This window comes from Pan paniscus, chromosome X, assembly GCF_029289425.2.
Source record: "Pan paniscus chromosome X, NHGRI_mPanPan1-v2.0_pri, whole genome shotgun sequence".
Classification (NCBI taxonomy): Eukaryota; Metazoa; Chordata; class Mammalia; order Primates; family Hominidae; genus Pan; species Pan paniscus.
The window spans coordinates 100,989,981-101,015,107 of record NC_073272.2 but is presented as its reverse complement, the minus strand read 5'-3'; the positions used below and the strand labels follow the sequence as shown (position 1 = coordinate 101,015,107).

The window sequence follows — 25,127 nt, the reverse complement described above, 5'->3', positions numbered from 1 at the left end:
AAGTGAACATCTAAGATCACAAGGAACCCTCTATTGTCTCCTGGGATTTGGTGCCATCTAGTGGCTAACTTGAGAATCTTTGCTCAGACTTAGAGAAACTTCTGGAAAATTAACTAAGTAGCCTGGGAAGGCAAAAACACCTACTTGTTTACCCTCTGAGAAAGGCTTCCTGAAGGGCAAGGACTGGCTCAACATGATAGGAGTCAAAATGGATTTCTTGCTCTCCTGAAAGCTGTGATAAAAATTAGAAGTCATCACAGAATCTCAATCACGTCTCACTGCATCTTCAGCTTGAATGATTTTCTAGAATTGATTTTCATTTCCTGAATGAAACGGAGTCAGGTAATACTAACTTGGTATTTGCCTCCCATCTCATTTCTCTGGGCCCCAAGCCCTGAACAGCCCAAGTATAGCAATCCAGTCCCCAAGGGGTCAGTGAAACTACAAAGAGATCTGTAGTTCACGGTACAGTTGGTACTGATAAGAGGGACATCAGGGCCTTAAAGTTATTGAGGGGTGGAATTGTTAATGACCACTGTGATCCAGACAGAAATCTAAGATATCAGCACACAATGCCACAGCAACTCAAAATCCTCATTAAGAGGTGCGAGGTATTGTAAATATGTGGTTTGGACTTTAACAGAAAATTTAAACTACTTGTTATGGGAACAAAGGGGAGGCAATCAGGGATCATAAAGGAAGCTGCTCCTTAAAGTTGCTGTTTGGGGAACTGTGATGGGTCTCAAAACGTGGTCTTGAGACCAGCAGCATCAGCACATTCTCAAGCAACATCAAAACTACTGAATTGGAAACTCTAGGGATGGGGCCTAGAAATGAATGTTTAAACAACCCCTGCAGATGATTTTGATGCACATGAATGTTTGAGAACCGCTGGTTTAAGATAAGCTTTAGATGCCCTAAAATACACCTGAGAGTGTTTATAGAGAATCTACTAATTAATTCATGGAGGAGACAATTTATTTCCATAACATAAACCTGCTTCTTTTTTATGTTTTGTTTTTAACACATAATTGTAAGCCTACTTATTTTTAAACATACAAACGTGCCTTCTAGTTTGTGGTGAAATAAAAAGGATTATTTATTTGCTTTCACTTCTTTGGATTTTAGAGAATACTATCTTGGTAAGTACAGTCTCCAAAAGTAGCTCAATAGTCCTGTAGACATGGTAAGTTTTTTTTAAAAAAGAATGTACAACTTTAATATTAATCAAAAAAATACAAATTAAAATAGCAATGAGATATCATTTCTCAACTAAAAAACTGGCAAAGATCAAAAAGAATAATGTGCATCAATAAGGAGGGTATAAGGGGGAAAATAAAACACACACTCCAAGTAGAAAGATAAAGTACCAGAATCTTTCTGGTAACACAAATCAGAAGCCTTAAAAATGAGTATATCTTTGACTCAGCAATCCCATTTCTAGGGATATAGCTTAGAAATAATTAATGATATATGCAACAATGAACAGATAAAGATGCTAAATATCGTTTATAATTTTAAAATTAAAAATCTTAATTTTGAGGGAATTGTAAAGTCAATCAGTGTGCCCATATGACAGAACATAATAAAAATCAATCAGTACAAGATTTTTTCCAGTTTTTAAAAGGAAGATTTATTTAACAAGTTTCACTTAGTACAATACATCTAAATGGAAATCACAATACAAGGAAAGATTTAAACCAAAGCCTCAGATTTTCATACAAACGACACGACCAAACTTCTAAAGTATTGGTATTACATCTTAAAATTGTCCCGTATCCTTAAAAAAAAAAAAAAGTGTACACTCACGTGCCTTACAGGATATTAAACCAAAAAGCTAGAATTAACAAACATGCCAAATGTTTTCACTTTGAATCGTAGACACAGCTCCTATATTTGAGTTTTACAGAAAAGCATGTTTCTCAACATGCATCCGAAGTTTTCAATGTATTTGTGGTATAAGAGCAACATTTAACATAAGTGAAACTGCATTAACCTAAATACGCTTACTGCTTAGGTACACTCCTACAACATAACTAACTTGAGGAAAGCTAAAAATTGTTTTAACAGTTATGGTCAATACTGAACTTTGTTATTATGTCCTAGATGAATGTTTCAGTGTTCAAAATTACTGAGCTTGAAGTTTTAAAATAATCTCAACTTCCACTTTACAGTAAGCATGAATCACAAGCCTGTAATGCAAAACTGTTAAACTTAACTCGTTTTCTTAAAAAAGGAGAAAGAAAGATAAAGAAAGAGAAGCTGACCAAGAGTGATCAGAATCAATTATATTTCCCATTTACCAATCATACTGGATATACTAGACATCCCTCCCATTCTATTCAACTCCCACAAATGTACAGCTTTTATATCTGGAGTAGCTATTTAGTGCTCCTTCTCTACCTAAGCAAGGTTTGACTGATAGTCACTGGAGTTTTCCTGCAGAACTTGGTCATATCCACTCATACTGCTCTGACCACCATAACCACCTCCATAACCACCACTCAGCTGCTGGCTAGCAGGACCTCCATAACTAGACTGGTTGGATAAGCCCATCCCTCCCATCATTTGGCTACCATAAGCGCCACCACTTGCCCCTGCTGTAGAATTCAAAAAAAGTTCTACATAGCTGTGATCGTAAGCACCCCCACTTGTTCCTGCAGTAGAATTTAAGAAGAGCTCCACATATCTGTGTTGCATATTAGCTTTGTCTTTTGCCATAGCTGCCACAGCATCTTCATGAGTAGCAAATTCAACATCTGCCTCACCGGTAACTCTGCCATCGGGTCCAATTTCAATATGTACTCTCATGGGATTAAGAGGTGAGAAGAAATTATAAATATCATTCTCAGTGGCTCTGTAAGGTAACCCCCTCATGTGTACACAGTGCCCTGTGGTGCTCTGGAAACTGGACCCACCATCTCCGTATCTATGATCAGACATTCCTGAAAAACAGTAATTGAGGTCTCTTCCAAATCTATCAGACCCAAAGCCATATCCATCATTATAGCCACCATAGTCATCATAGCCTCCATACCCTCCACCATAGGCACCACGCCTCATCCTTTCAAACCCAGCTCCTCTGCCAATGCTATTATACCCTCTGCCAGCCCCCGGCCTATCATAGGGACCTGGCCGCTGCATAGCCATGAGCTTTCGAGGGGGATCATAGTGGGTTCGAACTTCAGCTCGGCTACTCTTGAAGATCTCAATGTACCTGTGCCCTATTCTTTCCTTGTGTTTCTTTAAGGCCTTCTCAGCTATCTCCTGTGAAGCAAACTGCACAAAGGCTTCCCCTGTGCTTCGCCCCTGAAAGTCCACTGGCAGTGTCATCCCATTTGGCACAATTTCCAACCCTGAAAAGAACTGAACAATCTCTTCCTTGCTACAGCCAAATGGGAGTCCTCTAAGCCGGACGAAGCCATCGTTGGCAGTATCAGGGCTATTCGGACCTGTATGCTTCAACACCCAATCCATTTCAACACTGTTAGACTTGAATACTTCAACGTATCTGTGTCCCATGGTTTCTCTGTCCTTCTTCAAAGCCAATTTCACTTCCTCTTCAGATTCAAGTTCAACAAATGCTTCACCACTTGGTCTGCCTTCTCTGGTGTAGATGAAACGAATACCTGATGTGCCATTTTGGATCTTGCAATCAGAGAAGAAGCGCATCACTTCATCGGCTGAGCAGGACCAGGGTAGGCCCCTGACCTTCACCACGAACCCCTCCCTGCCTTCCGTGCTCAGCATCATGGTGATTGTTGGGCTCTTGGTGGCAAGTTTGGCTCAATGCAATTTTGGTGTAGCTGAAAAAAAAAAAAAAGAAGACTACTGTCATGGAAAAATGCTCGTGATATAGTAAGAGAAAAAAGCAAACTATTAATAGAAAATTCAATTATGCTGACAGCTTTTCTGTAAGACGTCTGTATAAACAGAGAGTTCACCAAATTTTTAACTCATTCATTTTTTAGCAGTTATTTATTCAATGCCTATTACGTGTTAGATACCATTAAAAATTAACAGCAATCGGCCGGGTGCGGTGGCTCACGCCTGTAATCCCAGCACTTTGGGAGGCTGAGGTGGGTGTATCACCTGAGGTCAGCAGTTCGAGACCAGCCTGGTCAACATGGTGAAACCCCGTCTCTACTAAAAATACAAAAAATTGGCTGGGCGTGGTGGCAGGGGCCTGTAATCCCAGCTACTCGGGAGGCTGAGGCAGGAAAATCGCTTTTATGTACCCAGGAGGTGGAGGTGAGCCAAGATCACGCCACTGCACTCCAGCCTCAGCGACCAGAGCGAAACTCCGTCTCAAAAAAAAAAAAAAAAAATTAACAGCAACAAATCAGTGGGAGATGTCAACAAATAAAAGATGGCTATATCTGAATATATAAACATAAAAAACTTCACTAGATCAAAAGATTAAACAACAATTAAAACACAAACAAAACACAGGTTATGTAAGTTCTTTATATAATATCTTCATTATATAAAAATGTATGCAAATCAATAAAATCAGGGAAATATTTGGGCTCCAGAGATAAATGAAAAAAAGACATTATTGGGAATTCACACATTCATTTTAGAAACATTTTTTAGTTGCCATGTCCAATATTCGGCTCTGGCATACAAGAATCAATAAGCCCAGAATGGGCTTATGGTCCTACAGGAGCACTGACTGTCATTATTAAAGATGTAAATGCAAATATACATTATACTTGCCATGACCCTCTGAGTGGAGTGTAAGCATAGTATCAAAGAGGGACTAGTTGATCAGTTCTATGGTTGGAGGCCAAATGGTTAAATGAAACAGACTAATCTGCCCAGGGATCCATAAACATTTTTTTTTCTTAATTATGATGAAGCACAAATAGGAGAGGGAAAAGCAAGAGAAAAGACTGGCAAGGCATAGATCAGATCCCAAAGACTTTGATATACAAACACTAAGCGCCTTTTAAGACTTTTAAACCGGGGAGTATGTAGGGTGACTTCACCAAAACTCTTTCAGACAGATCACCCTGGCAACAGCGTGGCACTCAAACAGAAGGGGGTCGACGTGGAACTAGGGAGATTAGTTAGAACTTGTCTCATAAATATATGTTAAAGGAATCGCCTAAGGCAACAAGAGTAAAATGGAGAAAAGATGTATCTACACATACCAAAAAAAGTGGAATCTGCGGGACTTGATAACAGATTAAGTATGAGAGAATACAGGTATAGGAGGATACAGGAGAGGAATCTGGGAAATGTTCAAATTTAATCAATCTTCCAGCAAGTTAAAATCAGAACTAATCGTTATTTTTCACCCATCAAGATAATGGAAATTAAACAGCAACAGTAAATCAGTGCTATGCAGTTCACAAACTAATACACTACCAGAAGAGTGATAATTGATATAAACTATTTCCTTTTTGATAAACCCCACTATATCCTGAAAGCAATTTGATAATATGTATCACGCCTTTTGACAGCAAATACATTTCAGTTATGTGCCCTAAGGAGATGATCTGAAATTCAGACAGATTTATGGAGCTATATATTCTTTGAAAAGTACTTTATTAAGAAAACGAATATTATGCATTTAATTTTAAAAGTTACAAAAATATTTAATAACATGAGAAATTACTTATGCTATAATTGTAAGTGACCCAAGAGCACAACTGCTTTACAATATCAACTGTGTACAAAATACATGTTCCCATACCCTTTGACACTGCTAGAATCCTTCCAGGAATCTAGTCAACAGAAATACTTACAAATGTTCCTTGCAGCACTGTTAGTAATGGCAGAAAACTGGAAACCTAAATAGCCATCATTAGAGGAATGGCTGAATGAATTATACTTTATCCTTAAACTGGAATGCAATGCAGCCATTTAAAAAAAATCTATCTGCCTTGACCCAGAAAGATCTCCAAAATACATTAAATAAAAGAATATACATAGTATGATCCTACTTATAGTAAAAGATTGGCATGCATGTATATACGTATGTAAATAAATAAAAGATCTGGAAGCAAACTTGTTTTTGAGAGAACTGAAGGGTGGGGGGGTGAAGTGGGCTTTTCGCTTTTTACCCTATATACTTCTATACAGTTTTAATTCTTTACATTTGCTATACTGGAATTTTTTTTTTAAGTTAGAAAGAACATATTAGTGGTTACTCTGAGTGGGAGGTTTATGGATTTTCCATGTTATTTTTCCAATTTTTTTATGCAGCCTTAAATTTCTACAGAAATAATTACTTTTACTTCAGCAAAAAAAGTAACATAAAACAAATTAAAATGTTTGCATTTCTGGGATTTGGTATACGAAATTTTATAAAATTTTCTAATTTTGTATGTGGATGGTTTATCTGAAATGGTCTGGGAGCACTGGGCCTCTTGGAAACAAAGTACAAAGTGTAATAACGGCCATAAAACTACACTGAGGAAACGATTTAACAAACATTTACTGATTGCCGATTATGTGCCTAGCACACTGCATCTGCAGTGATAACAGTTTTCCTATTAACCATCCTAAGGTCTCAGTGACAGATTTACAAGCTGTTTTTTTATTTCATTTTGCAGGATTTTTTTTTTTTTTTTTTGCTTGCCTTATCCCTGGGATAACCCGTCCCATTTAATTCCCTGCACCGCTCTATTCCTTAAGAGCCCTTCTGTAGGGGCAGAGAGGTTCTACTTCATTACTGCGTCTCCTGGGAAGGCCATCAGGACTGCTGGCTAAAGTGGGAACCAGGACTCTTTGTGAGTTAAGAATTTGTGTATTTATATGTGTGTTATACACATTTTTTAAAAAACTGTAACGACATCAGGTTGAGCAGTCGTCTCCGGGTGGTGAATTATGTGTATTTTTAAATTTTATACTATATCGTTATTTTTCAAATGTTCGAAATTGAATATGTAGATTGTTGTTATCAGCAGAAAAATAAACATTATTCAAATACTCAATTCAGTAAAGTAATTTATTGGGCGCCTTTGTCAAGCACGCATTTGCCTAGATGTGACTCTACAGATAAAATTCACTTGGGGCCTCCCCCTACAGACAATCAGGCAGTGGAGACTGAGTGCCTGAATGGATAGACCAGCACTCAGACCACTATTTTCAGTATCTGTTTTTCTTAACTCAGGGCCGTGGTTTTCAAACGTTTTTCGCCTTACGGTCACCCTTAGGGGTCCCCCGAGACCGGCCCAGACAGACAGATATACAAAAACACATACACAGTCATGAGCGTCCACCATTTCCCCACCAGGCGCAGCACAGGCGGCTTCCCGGCACTGAGATGGGGGGGAGGAGGGAGAGAGCGCGAGGGGGGAGGGGAAAGCAGAGAACGAAAGAGGCGGAGGCGGCCCCCGAACCCCGCTTTGGTCTTCATCATCACCACCCCTGGGTCCCCAGTTCCCACCCACACACCAACCTCTAACGATACCGGGTAATTTTCCTCCTTCTTCCCTCAAACGGCTATAGCGAGACGGTAGACGACGACCAGAACTACTTCTGCTCACGTAAGCGAGTAATCACGTGAGCGCCTACGTCATGTGAGATCTCGGTCACGTGAGCAACTCTCGGCTTAAACTCGGGATCACTAAGGTGCCGCACTTCCTTCTGGTATGGAAATAGGGCGGGTCAATATCAAGAAAGGAAGCGGGTGATTGGTTAGCGGAACGTCTTACGTGACTGATTATTGGTCTACCTCTGGGGATAACCGTCCCAGTTGCCAGAGAAACAATAACGTCATTATTTAATAAGTCATCGGTGATTGGTCCGCCCCTGAGGTTAATCTTAAAAGCCCAGGTTACCCGCGGAAATTTATGCTGTCCGATCACCGTGACAATGCAGCTGAGGAACCCAGAACTACATCTGGGCTGCGCGCTTGCGCTTCGCTTCCTGGCCCTCTTTTCCTGGGACATCCCTTGGGCTAGAGCACTGGACAATGGATTGGCAAGGACGCCTACCATGGGCTGGCTGCACTGGGAGCGCTTCATGTGCAACCTTGACTGCCAGGAAGAGCCAGATTCCTGCATCAGGTATCAGATATTGGGTACTCCCTTCCCTTTGCTTTTCCATGTGTTTGGGTGTGTTTGGGGAACTGGAGAGTCTCAACGGGAACAGTTGAGCCCGAGGGAGAGCTCCCCCACCCGACTCTGCTGCTGCTTTTTTATCCCCAGCAAACTGTCCCGAATCAGGACTAGCCCTAAACTTTCTCTGTGTGACCTTTCCTGGGATGGGAGTCCGGCCAGCGGCCCGTTTCTTTCTCTCTCTCTCTCTCTCTCTCGTTCTCCTTCTCTTTCTCTTTCTCTTCTTTCCTCTCTTTCTCTCTCTCCCTGTCCGGTTCTCTTTTTTTCACTGCTCCTTGCAGAGCAGGGCCACCCCATAGGCAGTGTGCCCAAAGTAGCCCTGCCCGGTTCTATTCAGACCCTTCTTGTGAACTTCTGCTCTTCCTCTGCCGGGTGCTAACCGTTAGAACATCTAGGGTGGGTAGGAGGAATGGGGAACTAAGATTCGTGCCATTTTTTCTCCTTTTGGGGTCGTGGATTTCTCGGCAGTATCTCGAGGGAGTTAGAGAGACCATAAGGTCGCTGAGATCTCTCCCACCTCGCCCATGAGCGTGGCATCAGGCTGGAAGGTTGACATGGAGGAACTTTATACATTTACACCTTTGGGTGAGGGTTGAGGCTGGATTAGATAGGTATTGAACATATCTGACCCTCACAATCCTTATCTGTAAATTGGGATTACAACCTTTCAATTTCAGGGAGCTGACAAAAAAAATCTGAAAAATAGTCCTTATCTCACACAGGTGAGTTTTCAAGGAGATAACCTATTTAAAGTACATAGCACAGCGCTTGACCATTCAACTGCGCTTACAGAGCAAATGTTCAATGGGAAAATGAATGTAAATCTACAAATCTGAATGAATATGTGTATTTTTCTGAAGAGAGGATATTTACCTTTCTTCAGATTCTCAAAGGGCTCTGTGATTTAAAAAAGGTTAGGAATCACTGATAGATGTTGGTAAAAGGTGGCAGTCACAGTACATTTCTGTGTCCATAAGTTATTCCTATGAATATCTTTACAGATAAAGTCAGGATGTTGGTCAGACATCACAGAAGAAATTGGCCTTCTAAGTTTCATGTGACCCTGTGGTACAGTATGTGTGGCAATTTTGCCCATCACGGATTTTTCTTTATTGGTATTTGCATCTGATTATAAAACTAATGCATGATCATTGCAAAAAATGTAGATAAAGAAGAGCAAAATGAAAATAAAGATTTCCCCCCACCGTTCCACCACCCAGAAATAATCATGGTTAAAATGTTAATATACAACCTTACAATTGTTTTCTATATAAATGAAAACATAGATTTCTTTATTTCATTATTTTCCATAAAAAATGGATCATGTTTATGTCATGTTTGGCTAATGGCAAGACCCTGGCACCCAGCCTGGGCTCAAATTCTGCCTCATTGTTACTTAGCCCTGTGACATTGGGTAAATTACACTTTTTTTTTCTTTTTTTTTTGAGACGGGGTCTCGCTCTGTCGCCCAGGCTGGAGTGCAGTGGCACGATCTCGGCTCACTGCAAGCTCCGCCTCCTGGGTTCACGCCATTCTTCTGCCTCAGCCTCCCGAGTAGCTGGGACTACAGGCGCCTGCCACCACGCCTGGCTCATTTTTTTTTTTTTTTTTTTTAATACAGACGGGGTTTCACCATGTTAGCCAGGGTGGTCTCAATCTCCTGACCTCGTGATTCGCCCGCCTCAGCCTCCCAAAGTGCTGGTGTGAGCCACCACGCCCAGCCTTACTTTTTTTTTTGAGAGGGGGTCTCACTCTGTCACCCAGGTTGGAGTGCAGTGGCACGATCTCTGCTCAGTGCAAACTCCACCTCCCGGGTTTAAGCAGTTCTCCTGTCGTAGTCTCCTGAGTAGCTGGGATTACAGGCACACCACTACGCCCAGCTAATTTTTGTATTTTCAGTAGAGACGGGTTTCACCATGTTGCCCAAGCTGGTCTCGAACTCCTGGCCTCAAGTGATCTGCCCGCCTTGGCCTCCCAGAGTGCTGGGATTACAGGTGTGAGCCACCGCACCCGGCCTCTTTTTTCTTTTTCAGTCTATCATGCCTTGCAAATACGGTGATTCTTCCTATGTGTTGGTTTTGATATTTATGTAATCAAACACATCAGTTTTTCCTTTCTGATTTCTGACTTTGGGGTCATGCTGAGAAAGTCCTTTCCTACCTGAAGATAATACAGTATATACGTTTCTTACTAGTATTTTTGTGGATTTTTAAAATATTTAAATCTTTAGTCCATCTGAACTTTGTTCTTCTATCAGAAATGCCACATTTAATAAATAATAAGTCCCATGGTATCAGATGGCTGGAAGGACCTCTTTCTAAACTTTGTTTAATTCCATTAATCTGTGTATTCTTATTCTAATGCTAATAGTTCCACACTAGCTTCCTTTTTATTTATTTATTTTTATTTTTTTTTTTTTTTTTTTTTTTTTGAGCTGGAGTTTCGCTCTTGTTGCCCAGGCTGGAGTACAATGTCACGATCTCGGTTCACCGCAACCTCCGCCTCCCAGGTTCAAGCAATTCTCCTGCCTCATCCTCCCGAGTAGCTGGAATTACAGGCATGCGCCACCGCGCCTAGCTATTTTGTATTTTTAGTAGAGATGGGGTTTCTCCATGTTGGTCAGGCTGGTCTCAAAACTCCCAGCCTCAGGTGATCTGCCTGCCTCGGCCTCCCAAAATGCTGTTATTACAGGCGTGAGCCACCACGCCCAGCCTTCATCTTTTAATGAATGTACATGTATGTAATCTTTTAGGTGAACTTTTTGTAATGTTGTGCCAAGTTCCTTAAAAAGCCCTTTTGGAAGCTGGGCAGGTGGCCCACGCCTGTAATCCCAGCATTTTGGGAGTCCGAGGCAGGTGGATCACTTGAGGCCTGGAGTTCAAGACTAGCCTAGCCAAAATGCAAAACCCTGTCTCTACTAAAGATACAAAAATTAGCCGGATGCGATGGCACATGCCTGTAATCTCAGCTACTCGGGAGGCTGAGGTAGAAGAATCGCTTGAACCGGGGAGGCAGAGGTTGCAGTGAGCCAAGATGGCGCCACTGCACTCCAGCCTGGGCGACAGAGGGAGACTCCATCTCAAAAAAAAAAAAAAAAAAGATAAAAAGGAAACCTAAGTACTCTTGGGCTTTGTTAAGGATTTTGTTAAATATACAAAGGATTGCAGGGAAAATTAACTTATTTTTAATATTGAGTATGCTTATCCAAGAGCAAAATAATATTTCTCCATTTATTCAAATCATTTAGGAGCATCATAGTTTTAACATATGGGCCTTGCACATATCTTAAATTTATCTCTAGGCATTTTAGGTTGTTCAGTTGTTCTTGTGAATGGGATATTTTTCTCCAAATAGGATTATTGTTGATATCTGTTGATTATGTTAACTTTGTAGTTTCTGACTTTACTGAACTGTCTTCTTAGATCTAATACTCTTTTCAATTTCATCATATATTTCTCATTCCTATTTTGTTTGGGGTTTTTAGGGCGGGAATATTAACGGGATAAGAGAGACAAAAGAAAATCTGGAAAAACAATTCATTTTACCTTACATTGCTTGTGATTACTACCACACTATTACTGAGTTGGAAAAAATTGTGAAATCCCAAGGTGCCTAATAAATAGGAGGTACCTAAGTGTTCATTTAATGAATTGTAATGATTATTGGAATTTCTCTTTCAGTGAGAAGCTCTTCATGGAGATGGCAGAGCTCATGGTCTCAGAAGGCTGGAAGGATGCAGGTTATGAGTACCTCTGCATTGATGACTGTTGGATGGCTCCCCAAAGAGATTCAGAAGGCAGACTTCAGGCAGACCCTCAGCGCTTTCCTCATGGGATTCGCCAGCTAGCTAATTATGTGAGTTTATAGATAATGTTCTTGTTCATTCAGAGGACTGTAAGCACTTCTGTACAGAAGCTTGTTTAGAAACAGCCCTCATGGCTGGGCGTGGTGGCTCACGCCTGTAATCCCAACACTTTGGGAGGCCGAGGCGGGTGGATCACCTGAGGTCAAGAGTTCGAGACCAGCCTGGCCAACATGGTGAAACCCCAACTCTATTAAAAATACAAAAAATTAGCTGGGCATGGTGGTGAACGCCTGTAACCCCAGCTACTTGGGAGGCTGAGGCAGGAGAATCGCTTGAACCCAGGAGGTGGAAGTTTCAGTGAGCTGAGATCACGCCATTGCACTCTAGCCTGGGCAACAAAAGAGAAACTCCATCTCAAAAAAAAAAACAAGAAAAGGAAAAAAAGAAACAGCCCTCATGACACTTAGAAAGTAGAATAGCTGGCTGTTATCTGAACATTGAATTGTAAGGCTTATCAGGTGGACTTTGCATTCCATCAGCAGACAATTTTTTTTTTTTTTTTTTTTTTTTGAGATGGAGTCTCATTCTGTCTCCCAGGCTGGAGGGCAGTGGCGCGATCTCAGCTCACTGCAAGCTCCACCTCCTGGGTTCACGCCATTCTCCTGCCTCAGCCTCCCAAGTAGCTGGGACCACAGGCACCCACCACCATGCCCAGTTAATTTTTTGTATTTTTAGTAGAGACGGGGTTTCACCGTGTTAGCCAAGATGGTCTCGATCTCCTGACCTCGTGATCCGCCCACCTCGGCCTCCCAAAGTGCTGGGATTACAGGCATGAGCCACCGCGCCTAGCCTACAAATGTTTTGTAATAGCTCTTGAGGCCCATCTTGGAGTTCTCCTTTTGCTAAAACCACTGAACTCTCTAGGAGGAAAAAGGAACTTGGTTCTTGACATATGTGTGCATGTATTTCCATATAACCTTTAGGAAGCTATTGCAATGGTACTATAAACTAGAATTTTAGAAGATAGAAGGAAAATATTCTGGAGATCATTGAAGAGAAATGGAGTCCAACACTAGTTAAAGATGATGAAGACAGATTTTTTTTTTTGACGGAGTCTCACTCTGTCGCCCAGGCTGGAGTGCAGTGGCACAATCTCAGCTCACTGCAACCCTCCACCTCTTGGGTTCAAGTGATTCTCCTGCCTCAGCCTCCCAAGTAGCTGGGACTACAGGCGCACACCACCACGCCCGGCTAATTTTTGTATTTTTAGTAGAGACAAGGTTTCACCATATTCGCCAGGCTGGTCTCGAACTCCTGACCTTGTAATCCGCCCACCTTGGCCTCCCAAAGTGCTGGGATTACAGACATGAGCCACCACGCCCGGCCGATGAAGACAGATTTTATTCAGTACTACCACAGTAGAGGAAAGAGCCAAGTTCAATTCCAAATACAACAAAGACAGGTGGAGATTTATAGCCAATGAGCAGATTGAGGGGGTCAGTGGATGGAATATTTAAGAAGACATCAAGGGTAGGGAGCTTCTTGCTAAAGCTTCATGTACTTAAACAAGAAGGGTGGGGGATGAGGGAAATTGATCAGATATCAATGGTGGCGGTATTGACTTAGCAGGATTCTTGCTAAGAGGTCTTGCTAGGACAGACATAGGAAGCCAAGGTGGAGGTCTAGTCGAAAAGAAGGCTCATCAGAGAAGTCTAACTAAAGTTTGGTCAAGAGAGTCTTTGTCAAGGTAAATCTATCATTTCCCTCAAAAGGTAATTTTCAGGATCCCATCAGGAAGATTAGCATGGCTGCTAGCTTTCTCCTCAGTTCTGGGCTATAGCTCACATGCCTAGTTTGAACTAGCTCAGCAGAACTGGGGGATTTATTCTTTGTCTTCCAACAAACTCATCTGGATGATTTTGGGGGTTTGTGGGGAAAAGCCCCCAATACCTGGTGAAGTAACCTTGTCTCTTCCCCCAGCCTGGAATGGTTCTCTCTTTCTGCTACCTCACGATTGTGCTTCTACAATGGTGACTCTTTTCCTCCCTCTCATTTCAGGTTCACAGCAAAGGACTGAAGCTAGGGATTTATGCAGATGTTGGAAATAAAACCTGCGCAGGCTTCCCTGGGAGTTTTGGATACTACGACATTGATGCCCAGACCTTTGCTGACTGGGGAGTAGATCTGCTAAAATTTGATGGTTGTTACTGTGACAGTTTGGAAAATTTGGCAGATGGTATGTTTCATTCCAGAGATTTAGCCACAAAGGAAAGAACTTTGAGGCCATGGTAGCTGAGCCAAAGAACCAATCTTCAGAATTTTAAATACCCTGTCACAATACTGGAAATAATTATTCTCCATGTGCCAGAGCTCCCATCTCTTCTCTTTCAGTTCATTAATTAATTAATTCATTCATGTAAAATCCATGCATACCTAACCATAGCTAATATTGTGCACTTATAATTCAAGAGGGCTCTAAGAGTTAATTAGTAATTGTAACTCTCTATAACATCATTTAGGGGAGTCCAGGTTGTCAATCGGTCACAGAGAAAGAAGCATCTTCATTCCTGCCTTTCCTCAATATACACACCATCTCTGCACTACTTCCTCAGAACAATCCCAGCAGTCTGGGAGGTACTTTATACAATTTAAGCACAGAGCAACTGCCTGTCCCTGCTGCTAGTTTAAACATGAACCTTCCAGGTAGCCTCTTCTTAAAATATACAGCCCCAGCTGGGCATGATGGCTCATGCCTGTAATCCTAGCACTTTGGGAGGCTGAGGCGGGTGGATCACTTGAGGTCAGGAGTTCGAGACCACCCTGGCCAACATGGTGAAACCCCATCTCTACTAAAAATACAAAAATTAGCTGACTTTGGTGGCACATGCCTGTAATCCCAGCTACTTGGGAAGCTGAGACAGAAGAGTCACTTGAACCTGGGAAACAGAGGTTGCAGTGAGCCAAGATCGCACCACTGCACTCCAGCCTGGATGACAGACTGAACCCCATCTCAAAAAAATAAAATAAAATAAAATAACTATATATAGCCCCAGCTGGAAATTCATTTCTTTCCCTTATTTTACCCATTGTTTTCTCATACAGGTTATAAGCACATGTCCTTGGCCCTGAATAGGACTGGCAGAAGCATTGTGTACTCCTGTGAGTGGCCTCTTTATATGTGGCCCTTTCAAAAGGTGAGATAGTGAGCCCAGAATCCAATAGAACTGTACTGATAGATAGAACTTGACAACAAAGGAAACCAAGGTCTCCTTCAAAGTCCAACGTTACTTACTATCATCCTACCATCTCTCCCAGGTTCCAACCACTTCTCACCATCCCCACTGCTGTAATTATAGCCTAAGCTACCATCACCTGGAAAGTCATCCTTGTGTCTTCCCCTTTATTTCACCATTCATGTCCTGTCTATCAACAGTCCTTCCACCAGTATCTCTAAAATATCTCCTGAATCAGCCCACTTCCTTCCATCTTGACTACATGCACCCTGGCCTTCCAAGCTACTATCGGCTCTCAACCAGACTGCTGGGACCACCTGATCTCTCTGCTTCCACTCTGTCTCAACCCCCATCTATTTTCCAAGCAGCACTAGAGTTATCATATTAAAATGTAAATATCAGTTTTTTTAAAAGAAAAAAACCTTGAGACTTAACAGAGTTATAAAATATATAAATGTCATCATCAGTTCCCTGCTTAAAACCCTTAACTCGCTTCCAATTGCACTTGGAATGAAACCAAACTGCACTGATCCAGCCCTTGCCTGCCTCCCCAAAGTCCAAGGGGTCATGGCTCTTTCCCTGGCTACACTGGTTTTCTTTCTGTCCCTCAACACTGCAAGCCTATTGCTGCCCCAGGGCCTTTACACTTGCTTTTTTTCTGCCTAGAACAGTTCTTCCCCAAAGATTTTTAAAGGGCCGGGCTCCTTAACATTGAAGTCGCAGACCAAACGCCACATATGCAGACAGTTCTTCTCTAACTACTTTAAAATAGCCCTCTGTCCATTCATTCTTCATCACATTAACCTGTTTAATTTCCTTCTCAGAGCTCCACACTATTTGGAAGTGTTGACTTGTTACCATGTCTCCCCACTAGAGTGTAAGTTTCATGAGGGCAGGGACCTTGTCTGACTTTGACTGTATCCCTCGCATATGGTTAAGTGTTGAATAGTTATTTATGGAATGAATCCCTATTATTCCCTCATTATCTCTGCAAAAGTCTTTTTTCTCAACATCTTAAACCTGATATCCCACCTGCCTATCTACAAACTTTTTTTTTGCGACAGAGTCTCACTGTCACCCAGGCTAGAGTGCAGTGGCGCCATCTCGGCTCACTGCAACCTCCGCCTCCCGGGTTCAAGCGCTTCTCTTGCCTCAGCCTCCCAGTAGCTGGGATTATAGGCGTGCGCTACCGCATCTGGCTAATTTTTGTATTTTTAGTAGAGATGTTTTCACCATGTTGGCCAGGCTTGTCTCGAACTCCTGACCTCAGATGATCCACCTGCCTCGGCCTCCCAAAGTGCTGGGATTACAGGCATGAGCCACCGTGCCCAGCCTCTACAAACTTTTTATTCCATTAACAAACTATATGCCTGGGATTTAAGTTTTCTTAATACTTGATGGAGTCCTATGTAATTTTGCAGCTTTTAATTTTACTAAGATCATTTTAGTTCTGATTATAGAAGTAAATTAACTTTAAGGGATTTCAAGTTATATGGCCTACTTCTGAAGCAAACTTCTTACAGTGAAAATTCATTATAAGGGTTTAGACCTCCTTATGGAGACGTTCAATCTGTAAACTCAAGAGAAGGCTACAAGTGCCTCCTTTAAACTGTTTTCATCTCACAAGGATGTTAGTAGAAAGTAAACAGAAGAGTCATATCTGTTTTCACAGCCCAATTATACAGAAATCCGACAGTACTGCAATCACTGGCGAAATTTTGCTGACATTGATGATTCCTGGAAAAGTATAAAGAGTATCTTGGACTGGACATCTTTTAACCAGGAGAGAATTGTTGATGTTGCTGGACCAGGGGGTTGGAATGACCCAGATATGGTAAAAACTTGAGCCCTCCTTGTTCAAGACCCTGCAGTAGGCTTGTTTCCTATTTTGACAATCAAGGTAAATACAGGTAAAGTTCCTGGGAGGAGGCTTTATGTGAGAGTACTTAGAGCAGGATGCTGTGGAAAGTGGTTTCTCCATATGGGTCATCTAGGTAACTTTAAGAATGTTTCCTCCTCTCTTGTTTGAATTATTTCATTCTTTTTCTCAGTTAGTGATTGGCAACTTTGGCCTCAGCTGGAATCAGCAAGTAACTCAGATGGCCCTCTGGGCTATCATGGCTGCTCCTTTATTCATGTCTAATGACCTCCGACACATCAGCCCTCAAGCCAAAGCTCTCCTTCAGGATAAGGACGTAATTGCCATCAATCAGGACCCCTTGGGCAAGCAAGGGTACCAGCTTAGACAGGTAAATAAGAGTATATATTTTAAGATGGCTTTATATACCCAATACCAACTTTGTCTTGGGCCTAAATCTATTTTTTTCCCTTGCTCTTGATGTTACTATCAGTAATAAAGCTTCTTGCTAGAAACATTACTTTATTTCCAAAATAATGCTACAGGATCATTTTAATTTTTCCTACAAGTGCTTGATAGTTCTGACATTAAGAATGAATGCCAAACTAACAGGGCCACTTATCACTAGTTGCTAAGCAATCACACTTTCTTGGTTTTTCAGGCAGACAACTTTGAAGTGTGGGAACGACCTCTCTCAGGCTTAGCCTGGGCTGTAGCTATGATAAACCGGCAGGAGATTGGTGGACCTCGCTCTTATACCATCGCAGTTGCTTCCCTGGGTAAAGGAGTGGCCTGTAATCCTGCCTGCTTCATCACACAGCTCCTCCCTGTGAAAAGGAAGCTAGGGTTCTATGAATGGACTTCAAGGTTAAGAAGTCACATAAATCCCACAGGCACTGTTTTGCTTCAGCTAGAAAATACAATGCAGATGTCATTAAAAGACTTACTTTAAAATGTTTATTTTATTGCCAACTACTACTTCCTGTCCACCTTTTTCTCCATTCACTTTAAAAGCTCAAGGCTAGGTGGCTCATGCCTGTAATCCCAGCACTTTGGGAGGCTGAGGCGGGCAGATCACCTGAGGTCGGGACTTTGAGACCCGCCTGGACAACATGGTGAAACCCCATTTCTAATAAAAATATAAAAATTAGCCAGGTGTGGTGGCGCACGCCTGTGGTCCCAGCTACTCTGGGGGGCTGAGGCATGAGAATCACTTGAACCCGGGAGGTGGAGGTTGCATTGAGCTGAGATCATGCCACCTCACTCCAGCCTGGGCAACAAAGACTCCATCTCAAAAAAAAAAAAAAAAAGCCAGGCACAGTGGCTCATGCCTGGAATCCCAGCACTTTTGGAAGCTGAGGCAGGCAGATCACTTGAGGTCGGAAGCTGAGGCAGGCAGATCACTTGAGGTTAGGATTTCGAGACCAGCCTGGCTAACATAGTGAAGCCCCGTCTCTACTAAAAATACAAAAATTAGCCAGGTATGGTGGCGAGCTTCTGTAGCCCCAGCTACTCAGGAGACTGAGGCAGGAGAATCACTTGAACCCGGGAAGTGGGGGATGCAGTGAGCCAAGATCACGCCACTGCATTCCAGCCTGGGCAACAGAGCAAGACTCCATCTCAAAAAAAAAAGTTCTATTTCCTTGAATAAAATTTTCCGAAGTTTAAACTTTAGGAATAAAACTATTAAACCCGTATTTACTCATCCAGATACCCACCCCCCTTGTTGAGGTTCTCTCCCAATTATCAAAATGTGTAGCATATTTAACTACCAAGAGCTAAACATCATTAAGACTGAAATGTATTAAGAAGGATGTATAGGCCAGGCACGGTGTCTCACGCCTGTAATCCCAACACTTTGGGAGGCCAAGTCGGGCGGATCACGAGGTCAGGAGATGGAGACCATCCTGGCCAACATGGTGAAACCCCCTCTCTACTAAAAATACAAAAATTAGCCAGGCAGGTGGCAGGCACCTGTAATCCCAGCTACTCCAGAGGCTGAGGCAGGACAATCACTTGAACCTGGGAGGCAGAGGTTGCAGTGAGCTGAGGTTGTACCAATTGCACTCCAGCCTAGGTAACGAGCAACACTCCATCTCAAAAAAAGAAAAAAAAAAGATGTGTAATTTGGAACTGTTAAGAGGCATTTTAAAGAATGGGTATTTTGTCTCTTAAGATTCTTCCACCGGGGAGTTTGGCCAGACCTGGTGGCTCACACCTGTAATCCCAACATCTTGGGATGCTGAGATGGGAGTTTCACTGAAGGCCAGGAGTTCCAGACTAGCTGAGTAACAAAGAGAGACACCCAACACAAAAACTAAAATTAGCCAGGTATGGTAACAGGCACCTATAGTCCCAGCTACTCAGGAGGCTGAGGCAGGTGGACCACTTGAGCCTGCAAGCTCAAAGCTGTAGCAAGCTATGATCCACACCACTGGCACTTACGAGGGAGACCCTGTCTCAAAAAAAAACAAAAAAACTCCACTGGGGGGTTTCATACACTAGAAAACCTATTCTTTGTAGTTATTTTGGTATAAATATATCTACTTTAAAATGTGAGGGGGAATGTCAAAATGTTCGAGTGTAAGACCAAGTCCACAGACAATGTTATATATGTTACAGTGTACTGTGTCTGGAGAACAATGCCAAAATTCTTTATTAAATTAACTGTTATAACAAAGATCTGACACTTAACTCTTAGCAAAGACATCTCATATTCACTATGAATGTGTTACTGACTACTCCCTATTAGCCTGAAATGTGTCTACTCACATGATAACCAATAACCATTGCATAATGACAAACTGCCTCATAAGGCCCCTAGTGATTGAAGTGCCAAATTAGAAAATTGCAACATATGATGTGAACTCAACCAGTCAGCTTCGATGCAAAACAAGTAGTACCAGTAAGAGGCATAAATTTCCCCACAAGCGGAATTGTATTGATGGCTCTAGCTTATTCCCTCCCAAAAGATGAACGGCAAACAAATGAAGTGAACATAAACTCAAGATTTTATTGTCTTCATAATAAAAGATGACACTTAGAACTGGATCACTTGGCCCTGTAACAGAACAGAAAAAAGTTGTTTTGTATTTTGCCATGAACTACTGCCCCATTAAGAACATTATCTGTTCCTAAAATACTCACCATGCTGTTAAGCTGCCTCATTCTTCCTTTGCTCCTTGTAGCAAAAGACCTCACATATCTTTAGCTATAGATCTAATATTTTTAGGATTACCCCTGAGCTCTATGCCACAATGAATAGATGTTCACCTTTTCAAATAAAGCTATGAAAAAGATTGCACCTTCCACCCATAATTATATACCTTTCTCTTCTTATCTCCTCCCAGTTCAAAATGCTTGCATCTTTTAATAGCCAGCATTCTCTTAGATCTGCAGTTGGGCTCAACGCACTCAAGCCTTAGCACAATCTTCTTTGTAGTTTTAGCCTGAAAAAAAATTAAATTAAAGCCTTAATAAATAACTACAGAAGATCACTTTCTTCAAAAATGACTACTTTAAGTACTATTTAAAGCAAAGCATTGCAAATGAATAGTGGGGCAACTATTCATTTGCAATGCTTTGCTTTAAATAGTACTCAGTATACTCTTAAGCCATAGGGAGAAAATAATCTAAAAATCAGTGAATTTAAGAGAAAATGTGTAGAACTTGTGGACTAAAAAAAATAAAGAGAAGGCTGGGCACAGTGGCTCATGCCTGTAATCCTAGCACTTTGGGAGGCCGAGGCAGGCAGATCATGAGGTCAGGAGTTCGAGACCAGCCTGACCAACATGGTGAAACCCCATCTCTACTAAAAATACAAAAAAATCAGCCGGGCATGGTGGCACGTGTCTATAATCCCAGCTGCTTAGGAGGCTGAGGCAGAAGAATCACTTGAACCCAGGAGGTGGGCGGAAGTTGCAGTGAGCAGAAATCGCACCACTGCACTCCAGCCGGGGCGACAGAGTGAGACTCCATCTCAAAAAAAAAATATATATATATATAATATATATAAATATATATATAAAACATATATAAAAATATATAAAAATATACATAATATATAAATATATAAATATATAAAGAGAAAATGTGGTAATAGCAAAGATGGCATGTCATCCAGTTGTCATCAAGTTTGAATCCAAACCCCATTCAGATCAAACATCCTAGAGCTTCCTATCAAATGGGCAACTCATCTTGCCACCCTGAACTTGTGGCCATTCAGCAGCTCTGCATAGTTCTTTAATCCCAACAGTTTGTGAGGCTGAGGCAGGATCACTTGAGCCCAGGATTTTGAGACCAGCCTGGGCAACATAGTGAGAACCCCATCTCTATAAAAGATCAATAAATTCTAAGACTACCTACAGTTATGTCTAGAATTTATGTCCATTCAACTGAATTATTTAACTCAAACTACACTCCCCACTAATCCTCAACTTTTTTTATTGTTCTTTTTTTTTTTTTTTTTTTGAGATGGAGTTTTGCTCTTGTTGCCCAGGCTGGAGTGCAATGACGTGATCTCAGCTCCTTCTCCTGGGTTCAAGCAATTCTCCTGCTTCAGCCTCCTGAGTAGCTGGGATAACAGGCGCCCACCACCACGCCCAGCTAATTTTTTCTTATTTTTACTAGAGATGGGGGTTTCATCATGTTGGACGGGCTGGTCTTGATCCCCTGACCTCAGGTGATACACCCGCCTTGGCCTCCCAAAGTGCTGGGATTACAGGCGCGAGCCACCATGCACAGCCTTGATTGCTCCTTTTACCTAAACAACAGAACTATTGTTTACAAGTTTTCTATTTACCAAAAAATTGCAAACATGCTACAGAGTTCTTATAAACCTTACCAGTTTCTCATCTTACATTAGTATGACTCATTAACAAACCAACACTGATGCCTTATTAACTCAAGTCCATACTTTTTTTTTGATTTCCTTATGTTTTTCTAATGTCCTTTTTCTGTTCTAGGACCCCACCCAGGACACCACCTAATATTTAGTCATCATGTCTCTAGACTCCTTTGGCTGTGGCAATTTCTCAGACTTTTTTGATGACCTTGACAATTTCAGCACTACTGGTCAAGTATTTTGTAAAATGCCCCTCTTGGGATTTGTTATTTTTCTCATTAGATAGGGTTATGGATTTTTAGGTTTAAGTGTCATTTTCATCACACCTTATCAAGGGTATATATCAACATGACTCGTGACTGTTGATGTTAACCTTGATTACCTGGCTGAGGTAGTGCTTGTTAGGTTTCTCCACTGTAAAGTTTTATTGCATTTTTTCTTTGAGGTACAAACAATCCAATTACACTCTAAGTTATTTTAAAATATGTAACTAAGTTATTGACTTTAGTCACGCTGTCGTGCTATCAAATAGTTGGTCTAATTCATTCTTTTTTCTTTTTGTACCCATTAACCATCCCCACCTCCCCCCACCAGAAGTTCTCAGCTTCTGGTAACCATCCTTCTACTCTCTATATGACAAGTCCACTTGTTTTGATTTTTAGATCCCACAAACGAGAACATGTGATGTTTGTCTTTGTGTGCCTATTTCACTTAACATAATGATCTCCAGTTCCACCCATGTTGTTGTAAATGACTGGATCTCATTCTTTTTATGGCTGAATAGTACCACTGTGTATAGGTGCATTTTCTTTTTCCCTCTTTTTTTTTTTTTTTTTTTTTGAGATGGAGTCTTGCTCTGTCGCCCAGGCTGGAGTACAGTGGCGTGATCTCGGCTCACTGCAGCCTCTGCCTCCCAGGTTCCAGCGATTCTCCTGCCTCAGCCTCCCGGGTGGCTGAGATTACAGGCCCACACCACAAGCCCAGCTAATTTTTGTATTTTTACTAGAGACGGGGTTTCACTATCTTGGCCAGGCTGGTCTCGAACTCCTGACCTCAGGTGATCCACCCGCCTCGGCTTTCCAAAGTGCTAGGCACAAGCCACCGTGCCTGGCCGCGTATAGGTACATTTTCTTTATCCATTCATCCCGATGGACACTAAGGTTGCTTCTAAATCTTAGCTATTATAAACAATGCTACAACAAACATAGGAGTGCAGATATCTCTTTGATATACCGATTTTCTTCTGGGTATATACCCAGCAGTGGGATTGTTGGATCATATGGTAGCTCAATTTTTAAATACTCAATTTCTTAATAAGCTTGCCCCTTTAGCCAGAGTTCTGCTGCTGCTAGTTTGCAGTTCTTAATAGGCCAAAACCTAGTTAGAACCTCTGTCTTCTAAACAAGTTATCCGAATGTGAAAAGGTATAAAAAAAGCATTCTTTTTGCCACCCTGAGATCAAACCACTTACTGCATCCAAATGAGCACTAAAGTAATTCCTTAATACTTTCTGGAGCTAAACTGCACAAGAAGCAAAGTGCCAAAAGAAATGCTGTGTTGGAGAGAATGCTCCGTTCCAATCATCGTGCTAATTACTTTAAGAGTTAGCCAAATCACCTAAGGTTTGAGAGTAAACAGAAACTCGCTCAGCCTGAGAATACAGAATTCAGGAGGCTAGCAAAAAGGCCTAAATGGCTATTCTATAAGAGTTTTAAGACTTCACGAGAACAGGTAGTTGACTGCAGGTTTCTGTGATGAGAAACAACAGAACAATTCTTAGTGCAACCAACAAGCGAGGATTCAGACATATTGACAGATAAGGAACAAGGCAAATGAAAGGATTTACCAGTGTACTCACACTTCAGTTCTTAGGAAAGCAGGGCACATTCCTCAATTTTTTGCCTCTTCAGAAGGGAAAGGATAAAAAATCGTAAACACTGAAATAGTGCAGTATTGTGGACTAGTCAGACATGAGTTGCATTCCCAGCTCCATCACCTACTAGATATATCAGTGCAGTGAAAACTTCGCTAAACTAACGCCATACCTATATCATGAAGTGTGTGGACTAGAGACAAGTGCATATCCTTACGGCAATTAACTGGGAAACGTCAAATAGTAACTACCACTCACCTTTTTCCGGAAAATCGGCTTAGTTTGCCCACCATAGCCACTCTGCTTCCTGTCATAACGCCGCTTTCCTGGGAAAACGAATTGGTATTTGTTATAAAACACTGAAGATCAGCAAGTAAGTCTTACAGGTTTTATCTTAATTTCGCAGCAGAAATATTAACGCTCAAGCCAGGCGTGGAGGGAAAGAGACCCGGACTCGTATGTTATTCTACAACACAAATGTCACATTAACACCAAATTATGCGGAATCCATCTTACCCTGGGCGTACAGAGAATCCTTGCCCTTCTTGTACTGTGTCACTTTATGGGGTTGGTGCTTGCCACACTTCTTACAGAAAGTCCGGCGGGTTTTAGGGACGTTAACCTAGTAAAGAAACAGTTCAGAACGTGCAATGTTATTTGACCACAATGGCACAACGCCCTACCTTACCCAGCTAAAGCTGAGGCACTCCAGGAGGACTCCTCATTACTTGCTACCTCTGACTACAGGGTGGGCCAGCCCCATGTGCTTCAAGCAGAGCTTCCTCCCTCCGTCGAGCCCCAAAGAGGGAAGAGACCTCATTAACTCCACCCCCGGCTAACTCTACCTCTTTGAACCCATCACTTCAATTCCTGGCCCCGTAGCCCGGTCCCTCTAGGGTTGATCCCGGCAAGATTGGGTTGCTCTGATATATCGAGTCCACACAGGAGCCTGGACCCATCCCGGCATAGCACGGGCGACGAAGGGGGGGAAAGATTAAGCTGGATGTTACTCGGCCCCCACCAGCAAGTCCTACCATGCTTGCGTGAGCGCTATCGGCGCGGAAAGAAAGAAACCGCGCGGCAAACGGAAGTATATAGGAGGTTCCCGATCGCACTTCCTCATGGGAGTCGGTAGGAGCAATCATAGAGTGTAAGGCTCAGCGCAGCGCCCTCGGGCGGCTGAGAGGACTCAGTTCGGAGCCGCGGGCGGGAGCTTAAGGAAGGACTCCGCCTAAAGGGTGGTCCACTCACCCCGACTTCCTCCCGCCCCGCAGCTTTCAACGTTTCGTCACTTTATCTCTTTTGGTGGACTCTGCTACGTAGTGGCGTTCAGTGAAGGGAGCAGTGTTTTTCCCAGATCCTCTGGCCTCCCCGTCCCCGAGGGAAGCCAGGACTAGGGTCGAATGAAGGGGTCCTCCACCTCCACGTTCCATTCCTGTTCCA

At 42.2% G+C, this 25,127-nt stretch overlaps 3 protein-coding genes across 5 annotated transcripts; 1 reads left to right on the top strand and 2 right to left on the bottom strand.

The window, feature by feature from the left end:
- Positions 1 to 1,607: 1,607 nt before the first annotated feature.
- HNRNPH2 (heterogeneous nuclear ribonucleoprotein H2) lies at positions 1,608 to 7,596 on the bottom strand. 2 transcript variants are annotated; one of them, XM_034950433.2, is made up of 2 exons: positions 7,412 to 7,596; positions 1,608 to 3,806 (listed from the first exon to the last, which is right to left on the bottom strand). In XM_034950433.2, the coding sequence occupies exon 2, from the start codon at positions 3,751 to 3,753 to the stop codon at positions 2,404 to 2,406; it is 1,350 nt and encodes a 449-aa protein (XP_034806324.1). In that variant the 5' UTR covers positions 3,754 to 3,806; positions 7,412 to 7,596; the 3' UTR covers positions 1,608 to 2,403. The 2 variants fall into 2 exon arrangements, with proteins under 2 accessions (XP_034806324.1, XP_014198984.2); XM_014343498.3 differs by having other exon boundaries at positions 7,424 to 7,573.
- A 102-nt stretch (positions 7,597 to 7,698) lies between these two features.
- On the top strand, positions 7,699 to 17,926 carry GLA (galactosidase alpha). 2 transcript variants are annotated; one of them, XM_055106583.1, is made up of 8 exons: positions 7,734 to 8,021; positions 10,507 to 10,629; positions 11,753 to 11,927; positions 13,936 to 14,113; positions 14,980 to 15,071; positions 16,783 to 16,944; positions 17,162 to 17,359; positions 17,630 to 17,926. In XM_055106583.1, exons 1-8 carry the CDS (start codon positions 7,828 to 7,830, stop codon positions 17,918 to 17,920), a joined length of 1,413 nt encoding a protein of 470 aa, XP_054962558.1. In that variant the 5' UTR covers positions 7,734 to 7,827; the 3' UTR covers positions 17,921 to 17,926. The 2 variants fall into 2 exon arrangements, with proteins under 2 accessions (XP_003810459.1, XP_054962558.1); XM_003810411.5 differs by lacking the exon at positions 10,507 to 10,629 and having other exon boundaries at positions 7,699 to 8,021.
- A 2,035-nt stretch (positions 17,927 to 19,961) lies between these two features.
- Positions 19,962 to 24,899, bottom strand: RPL36A (ribosomal protein L36a). The gene is made up of 5 exons (XM_003810412.6): positions 24,719 to 24,899; positions 24,201 to 24,306; positions 23,943 to 24,010; positions 20,295 to 20,417; positions 19,962 to 20,029 (listed from the first exon to the last, which is right to left on the bottom strand). Exons 1-5 carry the CDS (start codon positions 24,827 to 24,829, stop codon positions 20,009 to 20,011), a joined length of 429 nt encoding a protein of 142 aa, XP_003810460.1. The 5' UTR covers positions 24,830 to 24,899; the 3' UTR covers positions 19,962 to 20,008.
- Between the last annotated feature and the right edge of the window lie 228 nt (positions 24,900 to 25,127).